The 18,470-nt window shown below is 43.2% G+C and overlaps 1 protein-coding gene across 1 annotated transcript in view; it reads right to left on the reverse strand.

The window, feature by feature from the left end:
* The window catches only part of GATB (glutamyl-tRNA amidotransferase subunit B), a 57,961-nt gene that overhangs the window by 26,648 nt on the left and 12,843 nt on the right, over nucleotides 1-18,470 (reverse strand). The window contains exons 3-5 of the mRNA XM_056855044.1: nucleotides 7,449-7,562; nucleotides 5,261-5,459; nucleotides 3,087-3,209 (exon numbers count right to left, since the gene is read on the reverse strand). Coding sequence (XP_056711022.1) covers nucleotides 3,087-3,209; nucleotides 5,261-5,459; nucleotides 7,449-7,562 — 436 coding nt within the window. The remainder of the gene's footprint in view (nucleotides 1-3,086; nucleotides 3,210-5,260; nucleotides 5,460-7,448; nucleotides 7,563-18,470) is intronic.

The following is an 18,470-nucleotide window of genomic DNA, read 5'->3' on the forward strand; positions in this document are numbered from 1 at the left end:
CAGAGGACTGCTTAGATGTGTTCCAGCACATATTCAATTCAAGCGGTCAGGCTCAACAGGCCTGGCTAGTGCCCCATGTGAATCATGTGTAGACTAGAATGCAACCCAGAATCTTCTGCAGTGTACAGGGTTTCCCCTCAGATCCTCTCAGTGTAGAAAGACTGAAAACACTGATTTAAGCCATCTACATGCTTTCAGGATTGCATACCTTCTTTGAATTAAAACAATATGTGCCAAGGGAGCACAAATTCAGCACTAAACAAAAATAGGATTGCGGAAACTATGCCCACTTACGGCACATTTTCTAATTTTGCGCCATTTATTAGCCTTGACAAATCCTGCCTTCCGCAGTTCACTTGCACCCTCCCAGCCATAAGGACTATAAACGTTTAAAAACTGAACACTGAGATTCTCAGGACACTTTATTCTGTGCTGAGTGCTAAATTCCACACACAATAATGGAATGGAACTAGAGAGTACACAAAACCCTGCCAGAGTTGCGCAACACTTTGCTTTCTGTGTGGCCTGGTTTTATTGTCTGTGTGTGGAGTAGTATATATAGCACCTGAACATTTGGCCTATGGCTCACTTTGAACACAGATTCAACTTTTTATCTATCATTATGTTGCTTTCAGATCAAGCATGAATCAATCAACTGCAAACTCTTACACTATTCTGCGGTTGAACACCTACTTGTCCTTCACATCCATTTATAGTTGGCCTTTGATCCTGTTCTTGCAGGTAGCATCCACCTGCTCACTCTATTACTGGAGCTTCTCACAACCCAAGGCCAAGTCATGGCAATGAGACAGCTAGTCCTCCCTCCTAGCACTATCTCACCTTTTCTGATTACCATACAATGAAGTCTGATCTTGGAGCACTGCAGGTGGTTGCTACAGAAAAGATGGATGTTAAATTTAGCCTGCTTCCCAAACTCAGATAGAAGAAAGGGGCAAACTAATCCTCAGTGAGAAATAGCTCAAATTATATAAAAAAACACACACCCAGAGATGAAGTGGCCCCTGGATAAGCACCTAAAAAATGAATATAACTAACAAAGCATTCCTAAGGAGAGTTACTCCAGTCTAAGCCCACTTAAATGAATGGGCTTAGACTGGAGTAACTCTCCTTAGGAATGCACTGTAAATCTGATAGTCTGTGGGGAAAATATTGCTAGCATGCAGAGTTACAAAGGGTGTACATCTCATGAGAATGTCATAGCTAGAAATCAGCCAAGAGGAAAAGTGGTGTAAGCTACCATGCTATATCGTACCTTCAAGGCAAGACAGTATATGCTTGTACTTGGGGGCAGGTGTGTAAATTGAAAAATAATCTACACAAAGAAGGCCTGAAAAAGATAGTGCCATTGAATGCCCTCAAGATAAGACAGCTTTCCTGCAGAGGCCATCCAGTCTCCAGTTTGGAAAGAAAATGACTGTAGCACTAAAGGCACCTCCAGAAACCTTTGTGATTGTAAGCACAACAGTTGGAGTAGGGAAAGTCAGACTGAGATCCACTTCAAGAAAACTGAGGAGAAGCACCCCCCAGACTTCACAATTAAACCAGAGTCTGTTCATGATGAGCACAAACTTATTGTTGGGCTTTAATGACCTCTCCCCCATTTCCACAAACACACACACGCACAAAGACTTCATGCTTTAGGAAGTGTTCAATCTAACTTTGATTTGTTGTGACATTCAAATGCAGGAGCTTCAACAAATAAGAGTTTGTCTTCCCCCCAGGAACCAGAATTCTAAACCATGGTTTCATTCTGGTTTAGAATCCCAGTTGCTGAAAAAGAAAGGGAGGTGAATTTAGGGGAGAATTTCTGCCCACTAATAAGAATGAGGCTGGACTTCTGTTCCCCTCCTGTGACTAGAGGCATGAGCCCTTTTGTGTCAGCCAAAGGGCCTTTGGAAAAAGAACTGCCTAAGCACCTGCATTTGGATGCCAACAAATTGAAGTCTATTAAGGACTTCCTGATCCAGGAAGTCTTTGATTGAAACTGCATATGGGGGAGAAGGTTGAAGGGGACTCATGAGTCTAACAAACTCCATTCATACTTATCACAAAAATTTAGCAGTTTTTTCCATGATGACTGAAGGCCATCAAAGTCTTTATCTAGAAAACTGATGACCTTTTCAAGAAATAATATTTTCTTCGCTGATGGCTATTAATGGGGCGAGGAGAGGGAGAAGACAGCATGCTGCTCTCTGCAGTTAGTGCTCTCTGTCTCCTTTACTGTTATTGCTTTTAAAAATAAAATTGTGTGGTTGAATGGAACAGCAAGGCAAGGGGAAATGGACACAGATAGGATGCACAGACAGGACACTGAAGACAAAAGGAGGTATTAGTGCTGGATGATACACTCTAATGACAGCAACTTGTGGGGACCTCAATAACAATTCACTGATATTCTGAAGTGTAATGGGCAGATTAATATGCAACTAATACACACAACTGAAGCACTGAACAGAATGATATCGAGCAAATATGCGCTTGAAACTTCAGGCCAGATTATATGGCCTATTTCTTTTGACCTTTTTGCAGGCTTCCCAGTATTGCATGCTGCGAAGCTGAAGTGAAATTGGAAGCCAAGTTCGGTTGTAACTCGCTCCCGCTTCTGGTCCTATACCGGCCATATTTGCTCCAGAGAGCTTGAAAGACAAACTGAAGCTCTTCTACCTCTTTGCCCATACCATGTATCAGGTTTTGGGAGGCTACTCCTCAGGAACTGCCTCACAGCAACAACCGATAAAGATAAACAGGCAAAACAAGGGAGGGAAAACGGGCACAGAAGCCACCGGCTACTCCCCTTCCAGCTAAGATTATATGTAAAATTTAACAAGGGCTTGCCATATAAACAGTTCAGAGCTAAAATTGCTGCAGCTGGGTCCTTCTAAGACACCTGAAGTGCAAATGACCTTATTCAAACTGAGAAGATTGACAGGAGGAAAAAGACCACCAGAGCCACAACAATACTGAATGATAAGCAGCTGCAGGGCAGAATGGCTGCTGTGAAAGTGCCTTTGTCAGGAATGAAACACAGTGGAGGAGGGATAAACATGCCACTCCCAGTCCTCTACCTGCCATGTTTGCTTGGCTGCTCCCAAGAGCTTGAAGGATAAGCTGAAGCTCTCTCACTGCAGCGGCTGCCTCTTCCCCACAGCACATATCGGGCTCCATGACAACCTCCATGAGGCCAACTCCTACCAGAGACAGACAAGAGATTTCTAACAGCAGCTTTTGATCTCAGCATAAAAATTCAGCTCCTTAAACATATGAAAGTGTTCCAGCTTTGTGTGCAGAAACTGGGAGCCATTTATTATTGAATCACTGTCAAAACAGCGCAGAATAAGTCATCTCTCCATTACCAAGTGAAAACGTACCCCCAGTGGTCTCCCACACAGATGCAGACCTCCCAAAATAGTCTCTTAAAGCAGTCCTTGGCAACTATCAGCAGACACGTTGCTGGAGTCAAGAACAATGTAGTGCGTACATGCGGAAACAGCCGGAGGAGGATGCAGAACTGTGGACAAATGGTGCCTACATAAATACAGACTTTCGGTTTCATTTTTATCCACTGGCTATCACTGAGTCAAAATACCCTTGTAGGTCTACCTGGAACAAGTGTACTTGTCAGGTATGCAGCCTGTATGTAAATTTATAACCTATGCATAACCTCAAGATTCTGGCAACAGTATGTGTCCTGGTTAACCTAGGCCAGGGGTCCCAACTTTCTAAAGCCTGCAGGTACCTCTGGAATTCTGACCCAGAATGGTGGGAACAACTACAAAATGGCTGCCAGAAGAGGTGAAGCCAATTACAAAATGGCTGTTGGACAGCTGCTGCTGAGGCAAATTTTTAAAAATCTGCACTCAGATCTCTAATGGCCAATCAGAAGCCCTGCCAGGCAAAAACCCCACCTGGCCCTATCCACTTTCTAAAAACATTTGGTGTTTCCTAAAAACACTTGCCAGGAAAGGTGTTGGGTGCCACACTGGGAACCTTTGACCTAGGTAACTGAAGTTCTCTCCATTGACAATAGTGTGTGTGTGTGTGTGTGTGAAGTGCTGTCAAGTTGAAGCCGACTTATGGCGACCCCTTTTGGGGATTTTCATGGCAAGAGACTAACAGAGGTGGTTTGCCAGTGCCTTCCTCTGCACAGCAACCCTGGCATTCCTTGGTGGTCTCCCATCCAAATACTAACCAGGGCCGACCCTGCTTAGCTTCTGAGATCTGACGAGATCAGGCTAGCCTGGGCCATCCAGGTCAGGGCACTGACAATAGTAGAAACTTGTATATAGTTCCACTTCTTTTGCTTTGCCTAGTCCTCATGTCTTAACAGTGTCAGAGGCAAAGTGGGGTCCTGCAGCAGGAGGGGGAAACTGGAGAAAATCACCACCCCTCTTTTACAAATAGAAATTCCATTCCATCAGAGGAACTGCATGGTTGGCAACACGTCAGTGCCTGCTATCTCCATGTGGGTATCCTAATAGCCTTCTTAATTGGACTAGTTACTCAGACAGGTGAATGTGCAACCTAGGGAATTCTCACATATGCCAAACCATTCATTTGTATTACCCAGATATAAAGGAGTAAATAGCAGACAACGAATGGAACATTATTCAGTGAAGCCTGAAAGGGTTGGTTGTCTTGCCCTGAGAAATTTCCCAAAGTATCCACTGATGCTGGGAAGGTTTCTTCTGCCTCCAAAAAAGTAAAAGTAGTAGTAGTATTTATAGAGAAATGGAAGTATCAGGAATAAAAACCTGAATCAGGATAAATTTGTGTCTTCTGTCTTAAACCATTCACCTGTACACCTGCCAAACGGGTTTTCCTTCCTTGACATATAACACACATAGGTAAGTAAATACTGCTGAGATTGTACGGTGCAGCAACATATAGGCCATATTGCATCACCTCCTAATGAACGCTCCATGAAGTGATCAGTTCAGTTCATGCACACAGATCCACCCAGGTCACCACTCCTTCCCTGCAAACTGCTCAATGAGAAACGTCACCCAGAGTTCCTGAACTGATGTTTGCTGCCAAAGATGTAGGTAGGCTGTTAAAAAATGAACATAATTCTCTCCTGGATTTTCAACCACCTCAGCCTTTGAAGTGGTCTTAATAAAAATAGGAACCAGGGAATAGCTCTAGTGATACGTCTTCAGCCGTTTGCTTTAGAATTCCTTCCTTTAAAAAAAAAAAAAAAAAAAAAAAGCAGGCAGAGGACCCAACAGCATGCCAAACCCACCTGCTCTGTTCAAGTCAACAAGCGTCTGGTGCCTTGCATCATCGTGAAGACTCTTTCCACTGTCTTGCTCCAGCTGTATCTGCTTGACTCTCACAGTCCTGTTTACCAGTTCATTTTGGTTCTTCCCTGTACAAAGACTGTATGACAGACTCCCGTTCACAGCAATGGGAAGCCTTTGCTGAGTTATCTGGTAGCCAGCCTGCATTGGGAATGGTAACAGTCAGCAGTAATTCAGTACCTTACGTGAACATTTATCACCTTTCTATTCCAAAAAGATGTCCTGTCTCTCTTAACCATTATTAATTACAAATAGAACAGCACACAAACTAGAGGACAGATGTAATCTTTTTACCTGATTTTGCCCAGTTTTGTCACTATTAATCACAAGAAAAGAACTTAAAAAACAGATTATAAATGACAAGCAACAGGAATCTCATTTTCTATCAGAAGGCCCATTTTTTAAGGCTAACAAGAAACTCATTTTCTAAATATCAAAGTAGTGGCATTTATTTTATTATAAATGTATTCAGATTATTAGCCTAAACTATGCACTTCACCACAGGGCCCTTTACAATGCTACAGGGTAGAGCAGAAATGCCTGTTCCAAAGGCCACAAATGCATGCACAGACCTTAGTGGAGGCATTTGCAAGGCAGAATCAGAGTGTGGGATGGATGCTTAACCCTTTCCACATCTGCCAATTCTTTCATGCCAATATCTGCCCTGGCAGTTTTTCTTCCAACTGTGTTTTCTTTCAGTTTCAGACCTCAGTTTTTTGGGGGAGGGGAGAAGTTTCAAAACAACCTGGGGGAGGGGAAGCATTTCCAGAGAGAACTGACTGATGGCAAGTTTCAACATCTACCATGTCTGCCTTCCCCCCGAAAATGACCACCCACAGCACCCCATTAGTGTTACGAGACACCCTTGTGGTTTCTTTGTGGTGCACAGTCAACCCTTAATAGAACATGTAAACTATACTCAGTGCTCACCCTCATGCATGGCAGGAAACAGGGAGGTGCAATTTGCACATGCTTAGACCTAATAAAAAAAGGTCCCACCCGGATGAACTTAACACTTTAGAGGTTCGGACAGATACTTCCAAGCCAAAAAGTGAATGAGTTGGTATTTCTCCTGCTTTCAAATTGAAACAGAAGCAGAATAAAATTATTTTAATAAATCAAAATCTGCTGCCAGCCCATTGTTTTGCACTGCACAGAAATAATATCCCTTTTGCCTGTTTCAACAAAATGTAGAACAATGAGCCCAGTTTCAAATTCCCACTTGGGAACAGAATCACTAAGCAGCCTAGAGCCACCCACTTTCTCTTGCAACCTAATCAACCTTACAGGGTTTCTATATGGCTAAAACACTTCTCTGTGCCCTTAGGATGGGATGCAAATGTTGTAGCACTAATAATAATGTTCTGTTAGTCAGGTTTGTAGAACAGGCTGTTAAGCTCCATGCCATTCCATCCCACCCCCATAACTGTGGGACTTGCCAGGATGAAGAGAAAAATTCTCAAATGTCTTTTAACACTGTGGCTTTCAGCCAAGATGAGGACTTCTTTTAAAATATTAAAATGATAAATCCTGTGTAATAGATTTGAACGTACCAGCTTCATTTTATCAAACTCAATGAAGCCAAAATCAATTTCAAGCAAGTTTGGCCCTAATATAAAAGCAATTTGTAATGTCTACAGACACCACCACCCAATTCTGAGTTTGCTTGAGTGCACAGTGGGATTTAAAAATAGAAGCCCTGCATTTTAGAGCCTGAAAAAGAAAGGAGGAGAACAAAAGCCCATGCTGCTTATGGGACCATAACGTGTGTTTGTAATACATTCATTTCAAAATGAAATAATCAATATCAGACTGTCTTAACCCCAACAGACAATTAGCGGGAATGGGAAAAGTCTGGCCCTGGCAGCGCCTTCTCCCAATTCAATTAACCAAAGCCATCGGAAACATGAGGCAGAGCGGTGGAGTCAGCAGTCAGAACAATCATCTTCAATCAGCAAGAGCCAGGCTGCAGCTGCCGATTCGTCCGGGCACAGAGCTGCATCCAGTCAGGATGGGCAAAACAGTGGCGGAGAACAAAAAAGCGTCTCTTCTCCCAGCCTGTTCCCCCATCCGTTTCCAGACGCGTCCCTCTTCCGATTTGCCGAGGGACAAAGCTCCATACATACTCACGGGCAGATCTGCATAGAAATAGTGTTTCCTGTCAAACAAGGACTTCTTGTTTATGGTGCAGTTCAGAGCAAGGCCGGTTGTCACTGCTGCTTCCACGCATCTCCTGTTGAGAACCTAAAGAAACATGACACACAACTTCACTCAGAGGCCCAGTATGAAACAAATACCTCGCCCACGCACTGTCTTTGAAACAGTGCTTATTCTATGCTGCCTGCCTCCAAGAAGAATTATCTCTTGTGTGTAGGCAGGGATATTCAGCTGCTAAAAATCTAAAGTTTTACGTAAAGAAAAGAAAAAGAAAAAAGTTCTTCCTATGCCATGGGGGCTTGGCTAAGTGGGCGAGAAATAGTATGGAACTGCAGTTGTAGGAAGAGCTGTGCATGTGAAAGACACTGAGTTCATGGTGGAAAACACACTCTGTACACATGGCCCACCAAGCTTCACACCTGGCATCTTTGGCAGGGCTTGTCATTAGGTGAGCAACTCTGGGGGATTCTTTGATTTACACACTACCACCATCATCCCCCACATGCAATCAGCTAAACCCTTCCATATTCATAGCAAAGTCTGTTTTGTGGTTTGGATGGAGGAAAAGAAACTGCTATCTGTCTTTTGGACGAATTGGCAAACTAGGCCTCGTGCAAAAGTAGTATTTAATTTCTAGGTCACATGACGGCAGGGAGAGGGGACACGCAAGTAATCCCACCAGGTAATTCATGTCAGGACAAATTATTGTTTCGTAGCAGTTTTCTGGGCAGTTTAAGCTAGCGATGTTTCATTATGGTAATTTCACTTATTATAACATGATTAAACATTTACTGTGAGCATTCTGAATGCTTCCGTCCATTATCTCAGTAGTCATCAACTCAAGAAAAAACAGCACCACAGAAGATTTGCATTCCAACTAAGAAAATGGGAACATGTATATTAAAAGTGTTTTAGGGGGAATAATACACATAAATGACTAGTACTGTATGGTTTCATTGAAACTTATCAACACCAGGGAAGGGTCGCTATTGACTAGGTGAGACTGAGGGAATTTTGTGCTATGGAAATCCTGGTGGCAGTTGTGGGGAAGCTGGATTCTCTCCCCCTCCCCAATTGGTAGAGGCTTGGACTGAGGAGCCAAGTGTCTGACTTCTCATTTCTCAGGGAGAAGGAAGGACGGTGAAGGAGAATACTGATATAGGCAATATTGCTAGATTAGGGATTACTTCTTGTTTTTAACTGTACCATTGCAAATGTATAATCTTAGGGATGAACCCTTATGCCAACGCACTTAGGTTTCTAATAACCTAAGAGCTACATAAATGAGAGCCAGCTTGGTTTAGTGGTTAAGGTGTTGGACTAAGACCTGGGAAACCCAGGTTCAAATCTCCTCTCGTGCCATGGAAACTGCTGGGTGACCTTGGGCCAGTCACACACTCTCAGCCCTGACCTTCGCTAGTATTTGGATGGGAGACCTCCAAGGAATACCAGAGTCATGACACAGAGGCAGGAAATGGCAAACCACCTCCAAACATCTCTGGCCTTGAAAATCCTATGGGGTTGCCATAAGTCAGCTGTGACTTGATGGCAAAATAAAAATAAAAATCCCGCATTGCTAAAGCTCTCTGTCATGAATAAAATCCCATTTTGCTAGTTCAACAGGGTCAACGGCCTCGGGAGGAGGGTCTACAGGGGATGCTCCAGCTATACATTATTTGGCACACCCTATTTGGAAGGAGCTGGATGCTTTGATTATCTAAGCAGGAGGATGGAAGTCCAAGGTGCCCCCCATAGTCAAAACCAAACCTTGGTGATGGCAGAAAAACCCTATCAACCTTGGATTTAGGGAGAAAGGGGAAGAGGAATTGGAGGGTGTCCAGCTGGGCCCTTCTCTCTCAGCTCATGGCAACCCTTTGGAGATGGTGCCCTGCACCAGGCTGCACCCTCACAGGGAGTTGTTGCAACGTGCCACCCTGTTATTCATATGAGCAACAACACTTTTATATATATTCCCTTGTATCAAGAACTTTACACAGCTGTTTTAGAAAACACTTGTTTCACCATGACAAAACTCAATCCTGCAATAAGATGGGCTCTCTCTCTCTCAACGCTCAATAAGTGAAATCCAGTGTCAAAACCTACCCTCTGTTCTCACTCTCTCATGCTAGCAGATGTCAATTTATTGATGCAGCAGTTTTACTTTACAGAACCCTCAGGATTTACAGTGGAGAAAATTCGGACTGAATGTTTGAAACTGGAATCATTGTGCCAAGGTTGCTTTAAATTATTAAGATGTGGGGATTTCCCTCCAAAATATTTTCAGGGCAATGTAACTGATGGTTTAATCTAACTAGCTCAACTGAAAGGGTCTATGCCTACCTTAAACTTACTCCAAAGGACTGCTGTTCTCAATAATTTAAAATTGGGAGAGAAGTATCTTCATGACACAATGAAGGATGAGATACACAGGTTAGTACAAAAAAGGTGCCCTATCAACCCCTCCCAAAAAACAACATTGAAATTATTGTGATTCTCTGAGATGTCTCCTTTTTCCCTTCAAACATCTTTCTCTGCCTCAAGCCTTCAGAAAAGAGAACAGTACCAGCATTTCCCAGGATAAGACCATTAACATTTAACCAGCTTGAGATGCCTATGTGCATCCTAACTCCATGTACAGCCTAAGTCCAGTAAGTGAAAGACAGAAGAACTTAGTACAACACAAAGTGCTGATTCGCCTAGTAATGGGGAGCATAGCTTGCTTCTTTAAAAAATCAGCTTAGTCACTATATAAATCAGACACACTGGTCCAAAGCTTATGCGTCAACCCTGCCCTCCGCTCTAAGACCTCATGTATTTGGCTTTATAATTCTTTAATCTGCAGAGAAATCAGAGATCTGACCCTAACAAAGTAAATGGATAGAAGCAAATATGTCAGCTACCTAACTAGGATGCCATTAAATGCTTAGTGTAACTACTGTTGCTTGTTGGGTGTTGTTTATTATAAGACTAAAAAAACTATTAGGGCTTTAAAAAAAGTGCAAAACATCCTGCTAGAAATGCTGACCAGCAGCAAAATGGACCCAATTAGTCCTGACTTGTAGACCAGAATGAGAGGTTGCAGATAATGTTGAAGCATTAATTTGTTTTTGTCTCAAAATAATAGTTTCTTATACAGCAAGTGGTTCCACTTTCAGCAATTAGCTTTATCTTCTAGACATTATCCCCCCAACAACTATTACTGCCTCAGGATGCTCATCTCTTCTCACATTTTACATTTATTTTTAACCATTCAGATGTCCCAAACCCTTAATAAAATATCAGTCTTTGCTGGCAATTTGAGCTTCATCACAACCTGTCGGGTAAACTAATGAGCAAAGGAGGTTAGTGAAAGTCAGTATTCAAATCAAGCATGGGCAAATAGTGCCCAAGGATGCAATCCTAAGCACTTGAAACCACACCCTACTGAAATAAACCGGACTTACTCCTGAGAAAATGTTCTTAGATTCAGTCTGTAAATATTTTATAAAGCAGTTAAATCTCATAACTTTACAGAGAATCATCTTAATTTCAAGATTGGCCCCACTATCTGACAGCTGGAATACTAGTCCATGGTGTGGTACTGGGACAACATTTTACTTCCTTTCTGTCTTCTGAGGGAACAGAAGGCTAAAAACATGATGAAAGCCATGGGGATAGGTGGGGAGGTGACTCAAGTAAATGCCCCTTTCAGTGAGCATTGCTGGTACTGGGGACTGCAACTTGGAAACTTCCTTAGGAGGCCTTCTGAACAAAGTTTCTAGTCATCCATGCAGGTTCCAAGAAAAATGCAACACTAAAACCAATGTAATACCTTTTATTCAGACCAACCAAAATGACAAGACAGTCTTGTTGGGTTTTGAATTCTCCAGAACTCTTCGGGCTGGATGTTAAAAAAAAAAGTGGTGAAGAAAAAACATATGTTGTTTCAGGTATTATCTTGAAGCCTTTTGTCTGTTCCATTTGGTGTTGGGTGGAGTTTGTTTCAGTTACACTTACCTTGGAATATTGATTCCTAGAGATATTAAGCACATGATTGTGCTAAATATTAAGCTGATTGCAGATATATCCTTGGATTTGGACAGATGGGCAATCTTAACCCTTTTTTATGGGGTAAAGTACATGCACTCAAAATGGACATCATAACTCAGATTATATATGTTTTACATGCAATTCCATTTCATATGCCTTCTAGATACATTAATAAAATTAATATACTGTTCCAGAAATTTATGTGGGGTTCCTTAGTGCCTCATACTTCTTTAAAGAAGATGCAACTCCCCTTTAAAGGAGGAGGATTTGGTTTTCCTGATCTTACTATCATCAGGCATATTTGTTAGCGTGTACTAATTATGGAGATTGCTCCTCACAGTTGAGACTACTGGGCTATATTGGAGGCTTTTTGTCTGGTGACTCTCTTGCAACAGAATACATTACAGTCTATTCATGCTAAAATAGATGCTGTCCCTTCTGCAATTTCTACGTTAGAGAATTATGGTGTCTAATCTTACAACAATATCAATTTGACCCATCTTCAAATGCTAAATTAACACCATGAACGGTTTGGACAAGGGGATTCTTACTTTGGACCAATTAACAGGCGATGATGATAAGTCTCAGTTTCTCAGCTGAGGTCTAGATATGACCTGTCAACCCCTCTTGAATGGCAATATTTACAACTGCAACATCTGTTGGTATCTACATGTCCCTGCAGCACTATGTGTTTCAGAAACTCCCTTACTCTTGGAAACTCTCATTGAATCAATGCAGAAAATGAAAATTACAATATTTGTTTAATAATATTTGATGTTGGTCAATAAATATGATAGGTAAAAGTCTCAGAAATGAATAGAATAAGGAGCTAGATTGCCCAACTTTGCCAAAACAATGGGATATGGCCCTAAATTTTATACCTGCTGTTTCTATGGAACTTAAGCTATGACTTATTCAGCAAAAAAAGTTTAAGATATACTGGACACCACAACACCTTTTTAGTAAAGGACTAAGTAAAATGTCTAATTTTTGGAGCAGTAACTTACAAGATGCGTCTCTTAAACATGCTTTGGGCCTGCCAGTTATTCAGCCTTCTGGGGAGGAAGCAATTACTCATGTCAATTTTGTATTAGAATATTCATTGATCTTTGAGGGTGTTCATGTACTTTTAAACACCCTCAAAGATCATTGAAACTAGTTACCGTATATACTCGCGTATAAGCAGAGTTTTTCAGCCCAAAAAAAGGGCTGAGAAAACCCAACTCGGCTTATACGCAGGTCAGTAGGTGGAGGGGGGGAACTTACCGCCGCCACCTGCCCGCGTGCCTTTTCTGCGGCCTGGGAGCGGCCCACGGGGCCTCCTGGGCACAGGGAGGGGGCCACCGCCGCCTGCCCACGCGCCTTCTCTGCGGCCTGGGAGCGGCACGTGGGGCCTCCTGGGTGCAGGCAGGGGGCCGCCGCCGCCTGCCCGCGCGCCTTCCCTGCGGGCCAGGAGCGGCCCGCGGGGCCCGGTAAGGTAAGACTGCGGGGGGGGGGGGGAGAAGGGCCTCCTTTCCCACCCTCGGCTTATAAGCGGGTGCCTAATTTTTCCCCATTTTTTGGGTGAAATTAGGCACCTCGGCTTATACTCGGGTCGGCTTATACCCGAGTATATACAGGTCAATGAAAATAGACCCTCTGTTTTGCTAAAAGACTTATATTACAACACTGGAAATGCACAATTCCAGTAATTCAAGTGATTGAAGACCTTAGAACTGTATCAACATCCGCAACTTTGACATAGAGGCAACAATTGTGTATGTGTATGGACGTCATTTTAGATATTTGGAAACCTTTTATGGAGGCTTATTTGTAAACTTGTCACCATTGTTAGTTTTTAAAAAAATTATTTCTGTTTGGGGTAATTAATTTTTAAAGGTACACTTGATTGTAAATATAAAAAACAGCCAGTGTGGTGCAGTGGTTAAGAGAGGTGGTTAGGAGTGGTAGACTCTAATCTGGATAACTGGGGTTGATTCCCCACTCCTCCACATGAGTGGCAGACTCTAATCTGGTGAACCAGGTTGGTTTCCCCACTCTTACACAGGAAGCCAGCTGGGTGACCTTGGGCTAGTCACAGCTCTCTTAGAGCTCTCAGCTCCACCTACCTCACAGGGTTGCTGTAGGGAGGGGAAGGGAAGGTGATTATAAGCTGGTTTTATTCTTCCTTAAGTGGTAGAGAAAGTCAGCATATAAAAACCAATTCTTCTTCATCATCAGACCAATAAGTCTAATACTCAACATGGCTCAATGTGTGGGTACTTAAATCTGTAGCAGGGGACTTTTTCTACAAACATGGGGGATCCTCAGGTTTGCAGGAAAATCCGAAAACTTAAAAAGGAAGGCAGTTTCATTCACCCAAAAAGAGATGAACAGTTAACAACAGCAAGAAGGGGAGGAGGAGCCAACTGAGCCTGTGTGCCCTGATGTAGCTAGGGTGCTAGCTCAGGCACCATCACCAATCACCGTCACCAGCCCCACCACCACTCCTTTGCAGGCAGGTGAGTGGATGGGAACAGCAGGAACCTTTGCTGCCCCCTGCCACCGAGGCAGCAATGTGGTGGTTGGGCGGGAAAGGAGGACCAAGAGTCACCCCCCCACACACACACACTGCCGTTCCCTGCAGAATGATAGGGAGGAGGACAGATGGGTGGGCAGAGCTGCAGAGGAACAGCAAGGGGAAAACAGTGGCAGACCAGGGTCATCTAGTGGGGGGAGTGGGTGGGCAAGCAAGATTCCCCCTTCCTGCAACTTTGCCTGTGGGAGGAGAGGTGGAAGCCTGAGCCACAGTGGATGAATGAGTGAAAAGGGGGAGGGATCACCGCCTCCTACAAGTCTCATGGCCCTTGGCTTGTGTCTCTAATCCCAAATGGAGCACACTGATCCCTTAAAAGGTGGAGATATGAGGGAAAATTGCAAATTGTCTATAGTAATAACACTGGAGGTTAATTTTATTTGATGGACTAAGTGGAGTAAAGTGAAGTCAAATACAATAACGTTACCTACTGAACACAGCTTTTCCCAAACCATACTCCTTGATTTGTAGAATACCTCTTTTTAATGGGTAAGAATTTTAGAGGATTTTTCTAGGCTAAAATCTTGTGGGGTAGAAATCCCTTAAATATATATACATTTGGAAGGGGTTACCTAGCAACCAACAGCATGGCAGTTTAGAGTAGCACTCTCTTCTGTGATCACCCAGATCCCCAGAAGACAGAGGGAAGAGAATCCTAAACGAATTAACATTAAAAAAAAAAATCTCTGTCTAACAGAACAAGTTTCAGAACCTCGGCTAAAAAGGTGAAGACCTGACTAACTCGCTTGCCTTGCCTGAGGAGAGTTCAAGGATTGCAGAGTACGGCTGTAAGGCAAGCTCAACCGAGATGGTGTTGTCTCCTCCTGATAGGAATCAGGAAGCGGCAGCGAGTATTGCCAATGAGGCATTTAATGTCAGTGTCTCTATCAGAGAGCAGATAGCAAGGCTGGCAGCAGCAGAGAAGGAACGCTGAACAAAACAGAATAATTCAGAAAAGAGGAGTCACAGGAATAGTTAACCCCTTGAACAATATTAGGATATTTCTACAGCCCGCTAACAGATGTTCTCTACTTGTACATGTTTCTACTTCGATTATTCCGCAGCCTCCCAACTGCGGATCAGGGAAATGCAGTCTCGTTTTTATTAAGAGTTATTATTGTTCACCAACATTAGAAACTGTTTCCACCAAAAAGAGCAGTCTAAAGGGAATCACCCGAGTCTCCTGCAAAGCAGAAATCATGCTTCTCAGATTAGCCTGTTTTTTCTCAATGTCTGAAGCCAGGTCTTGAAAAATAGCAACAGAAGCACCTTTATATGTTCTTGTTTTCTAGCCAGATCAGTTCTTTAGTACGAAAACTTAAAAAGCTTTCTGCTCTCTCTTACAAAGGAGCCTTAAGACCCAAGCCTCTCTCCAGTGTGTGGGTGGCTTTTATGATACCAAAAATCATCCTAGCCCATCCACAACAGAAGCCCAGTACAAAAGAAGCCTGATACAAGTTGTCCTTCCTCATAGAATCATAGAGTTGGAAGGGACCACCAGGGTCATCTAGTACAACCCCCTGCACAATGCAGGAAATTCACAACTACCTCCGCCCCACACACACCCAGTGACCCCTACTCCATGCCCAGAAGATAGCCCAAAATCCCCAAAACAAAGCAACCCTCCTGGATCCCTGGTCGATCTGGCCTGGAGGAAACCTGCTTCCTGACCGCAAAGTGGAAATTGGCACTATCCTGGGCATGCAAGAAAGGGCCATGAGAGCCAAACACTGATGCAAACCTTCCTACCCTCCCTCTCATGATCTGCCTAAGGTCATAGAATCAGCATAGCTGACAGATGGCCATCTAGCCTCCTTTGCTGAAAATTCCTAGAAGCAAAGGAATCCCCCTCAAAACATGCAAAAGAAGCACGTGTGTGATTGTTTGTCTGCCAATAGCTATTTTAGTCATGCAGTCTTGTCAAATTATTGAGCTCAGTCTTTATTGAAGGTTGTCTCAAGTTTGGTTCAGAGGTGTGAAAATGCAACCCTTTGACCTTCAGGTTGCAGTTTAGCATGAAACTTCATTTAGCATGACATCCAAATCATCAGCTATGGTTTGAGCTTTCCCTTTAACAAAGAACTAGACACTATGGCTTCAAGAGGAAGTTCAATTGCTATAAGCCAGAATGTTCATTAACTTTCTATACTTTTTATTATTGCTGAAGCTCACTTCCTACCTTCCTGCTATAGTTTGGAGGATTGTCTAAATCAGGGGTGTCAAACATAAGGCCCACAGGCTGGATCCGGCCCCCTTGAGAGATCTTATCCGGCCAGTGAGCCAGCCGAGACAGCCCCCCCCCCCACAGTCTTGATCCGGGCTGGTGAGAAATGGCCAACCAAGTGACATTTATGTCATACCCAGCCCTCATAACAAATGAATTCGACATCCCTGGTCTAAATCAAGCTAAAATTACTTAGTGAGGGATTTAAATTCTCTCCATCTCCCCATCTCTAGAGAGTCTGATGTAAATCAGGGAAAAGCATCTTGCTGCTCTTCAATAACCAAAGGCTTTCAAGATCTTGCTGTATACAAAAGGTTTACCTTATTTTTCTGAAGATTCCCCCCCCCCAATTCCTATTAAAAATTTCAGAGTGGCTAACAAATTAGATCAAATGACAAATTACTAAATATCATAAAAATTACAAGCAAATGACCTAACTGCGGAGTAAAAACAAAGGAGCGGAAGAAGGCTGATTCAAATTAACATCCAACCCAGGTCTAAAGCACACTAGAACAAGTGTCTTGCAATGATCTCCTACGCAAGGTTACTGCAGTCCAAGACTGAATCAAAGAGGCTTAGATTGGAGCAGCTCTGCACAGGATTGAACTGTTGATGAACTGCACATACGTTCATACAAGTGGAGGTGGCTCTTCAGATAACCCAGATTTCAAACTATTTAGGTCTTCAGCAGTTAAAACTAGCAGTTAGAGTTGGACTTCAAAAGAAACTGGAACCCAAGGAAGCCCGGAGACTTCAGCACTACTGGAGTTGTGGCATTTTGTACCAGCTGAATATTCTAAACACTTTCAGCAGTCATCCCTGTGGAATGCATTTCAGTATCCTAATCTGGATGTGACAAAGGCATTCATGATGGCAGCCAGGGTCATGAACAGGCCTTTCACTCTTTATATGTAAATACTCTAAAACAGGTCTCTCAGGCTGGAGGGTCATGCACCACCTCGCCACCCACACCTTCCCTGTCTTTTAAAGGTTAGCCTGTGGAGTGTGAGGCAAAATGGACTTCCCCCTCCCCTTCTCTTTTTCTTTCCCTGAAATTAATCCTTAAAACAGAGAACAGAGCTGATACCGAGCAGACTGCAAATGTGACACGGTGCTATCTTATCCAAAGGACACTGTATATCTAATCCCTTATCAACTAAGGCTGTTACTGCACTAGGTATTCCCAGCGATGTATTAAGAATTTGAAAATGTTATAAAAAACATCGCTTTAAAAGAGATTTTGGATGCAACGGCTAAAAAATGGTTGGAAGAAGTCTTCACAGCTAAAGGGGCCAAACAAAGCGCGAACAGTATTTTTAATAACATTTTCAAACTCTTAATACATCGCTGGGAATATCTAGTGCGGTAACAGCCAATGTCACTCGCCAAAAGTTTCTCTTCGTTAGCATCCAATTCATCGCTGTTAGTAGGTGTTGGGTTTGTAGGCCGTGGGTGCATACTGAAGAAAGAGCCTTTTCGGTTTTGGCAAGGGTGGCAAATTTGTTGATTTTCAGCTGCTAGACGGTTTTATTCCCCAAGGCTTCTGAGTAATTCCTCCACAGCTTTAAACACATTTTCACTGATGGGTCTTTAGTGGTCCCTCAGACAAGCTCCCCTCCACACAAGACACTTAATTAGAACACGTTACTATTCCCAACGGTACTTTGTCCAGTTGCCCCTGCTCCAGCAGTCTGGAGCCCTGGGAATTTATGCCCTCAGTCTGCCTAGTCCAAAAGCATTTACTGTCTTAACACCATTCCCTGGAGCCCAGCTTTACAAATTTGAGAATTCCCTGCTCTAATCTTTTGGCTTTTATTTTAGGATTGCCCTGCTATTTGTAATTTTTCTCTTCTTTTTTTTTGCTGCTCATAGTCACCATTGCTTGGTTTTACCTTCGTATTGTTTTAAAATTATTGCAAGGTGCTCTGCCCTGACGAGGATAGCTCCAGGCTAGACTGATCTCATTAGATCTCAGAAGCTAAGCAGGGCTGGCCCTGGTCAGGATTTGGATGGGCAACCTCCAAGGAACACCAGGGTTGTGATGCAGAGGAAGGCAATGGCAAACCCCTTCCGAACATCTCTTGCCTTGAAAACTCCACGAGTGGGTTGCCATAAATCAGCTGTGACTTGACAGCACACAAAGAAAGGTGCTCTGGAAATATTGGTA

Source organism: Euleptes europaea, chromosome 9 (assembly GCF_029931775.1).
Source record: "Euleptes europaea isolate rEulEur1 chromosome 9, rEulEur1.hap1, whole genome shotgun sequence".
NCBI classification, from domain to species: Eukaryota; Metazoa; Chordata; class Lepidosauria; order Squamata; family Sphaerodactylidae; genus Euleptes; species Euleptes europaea.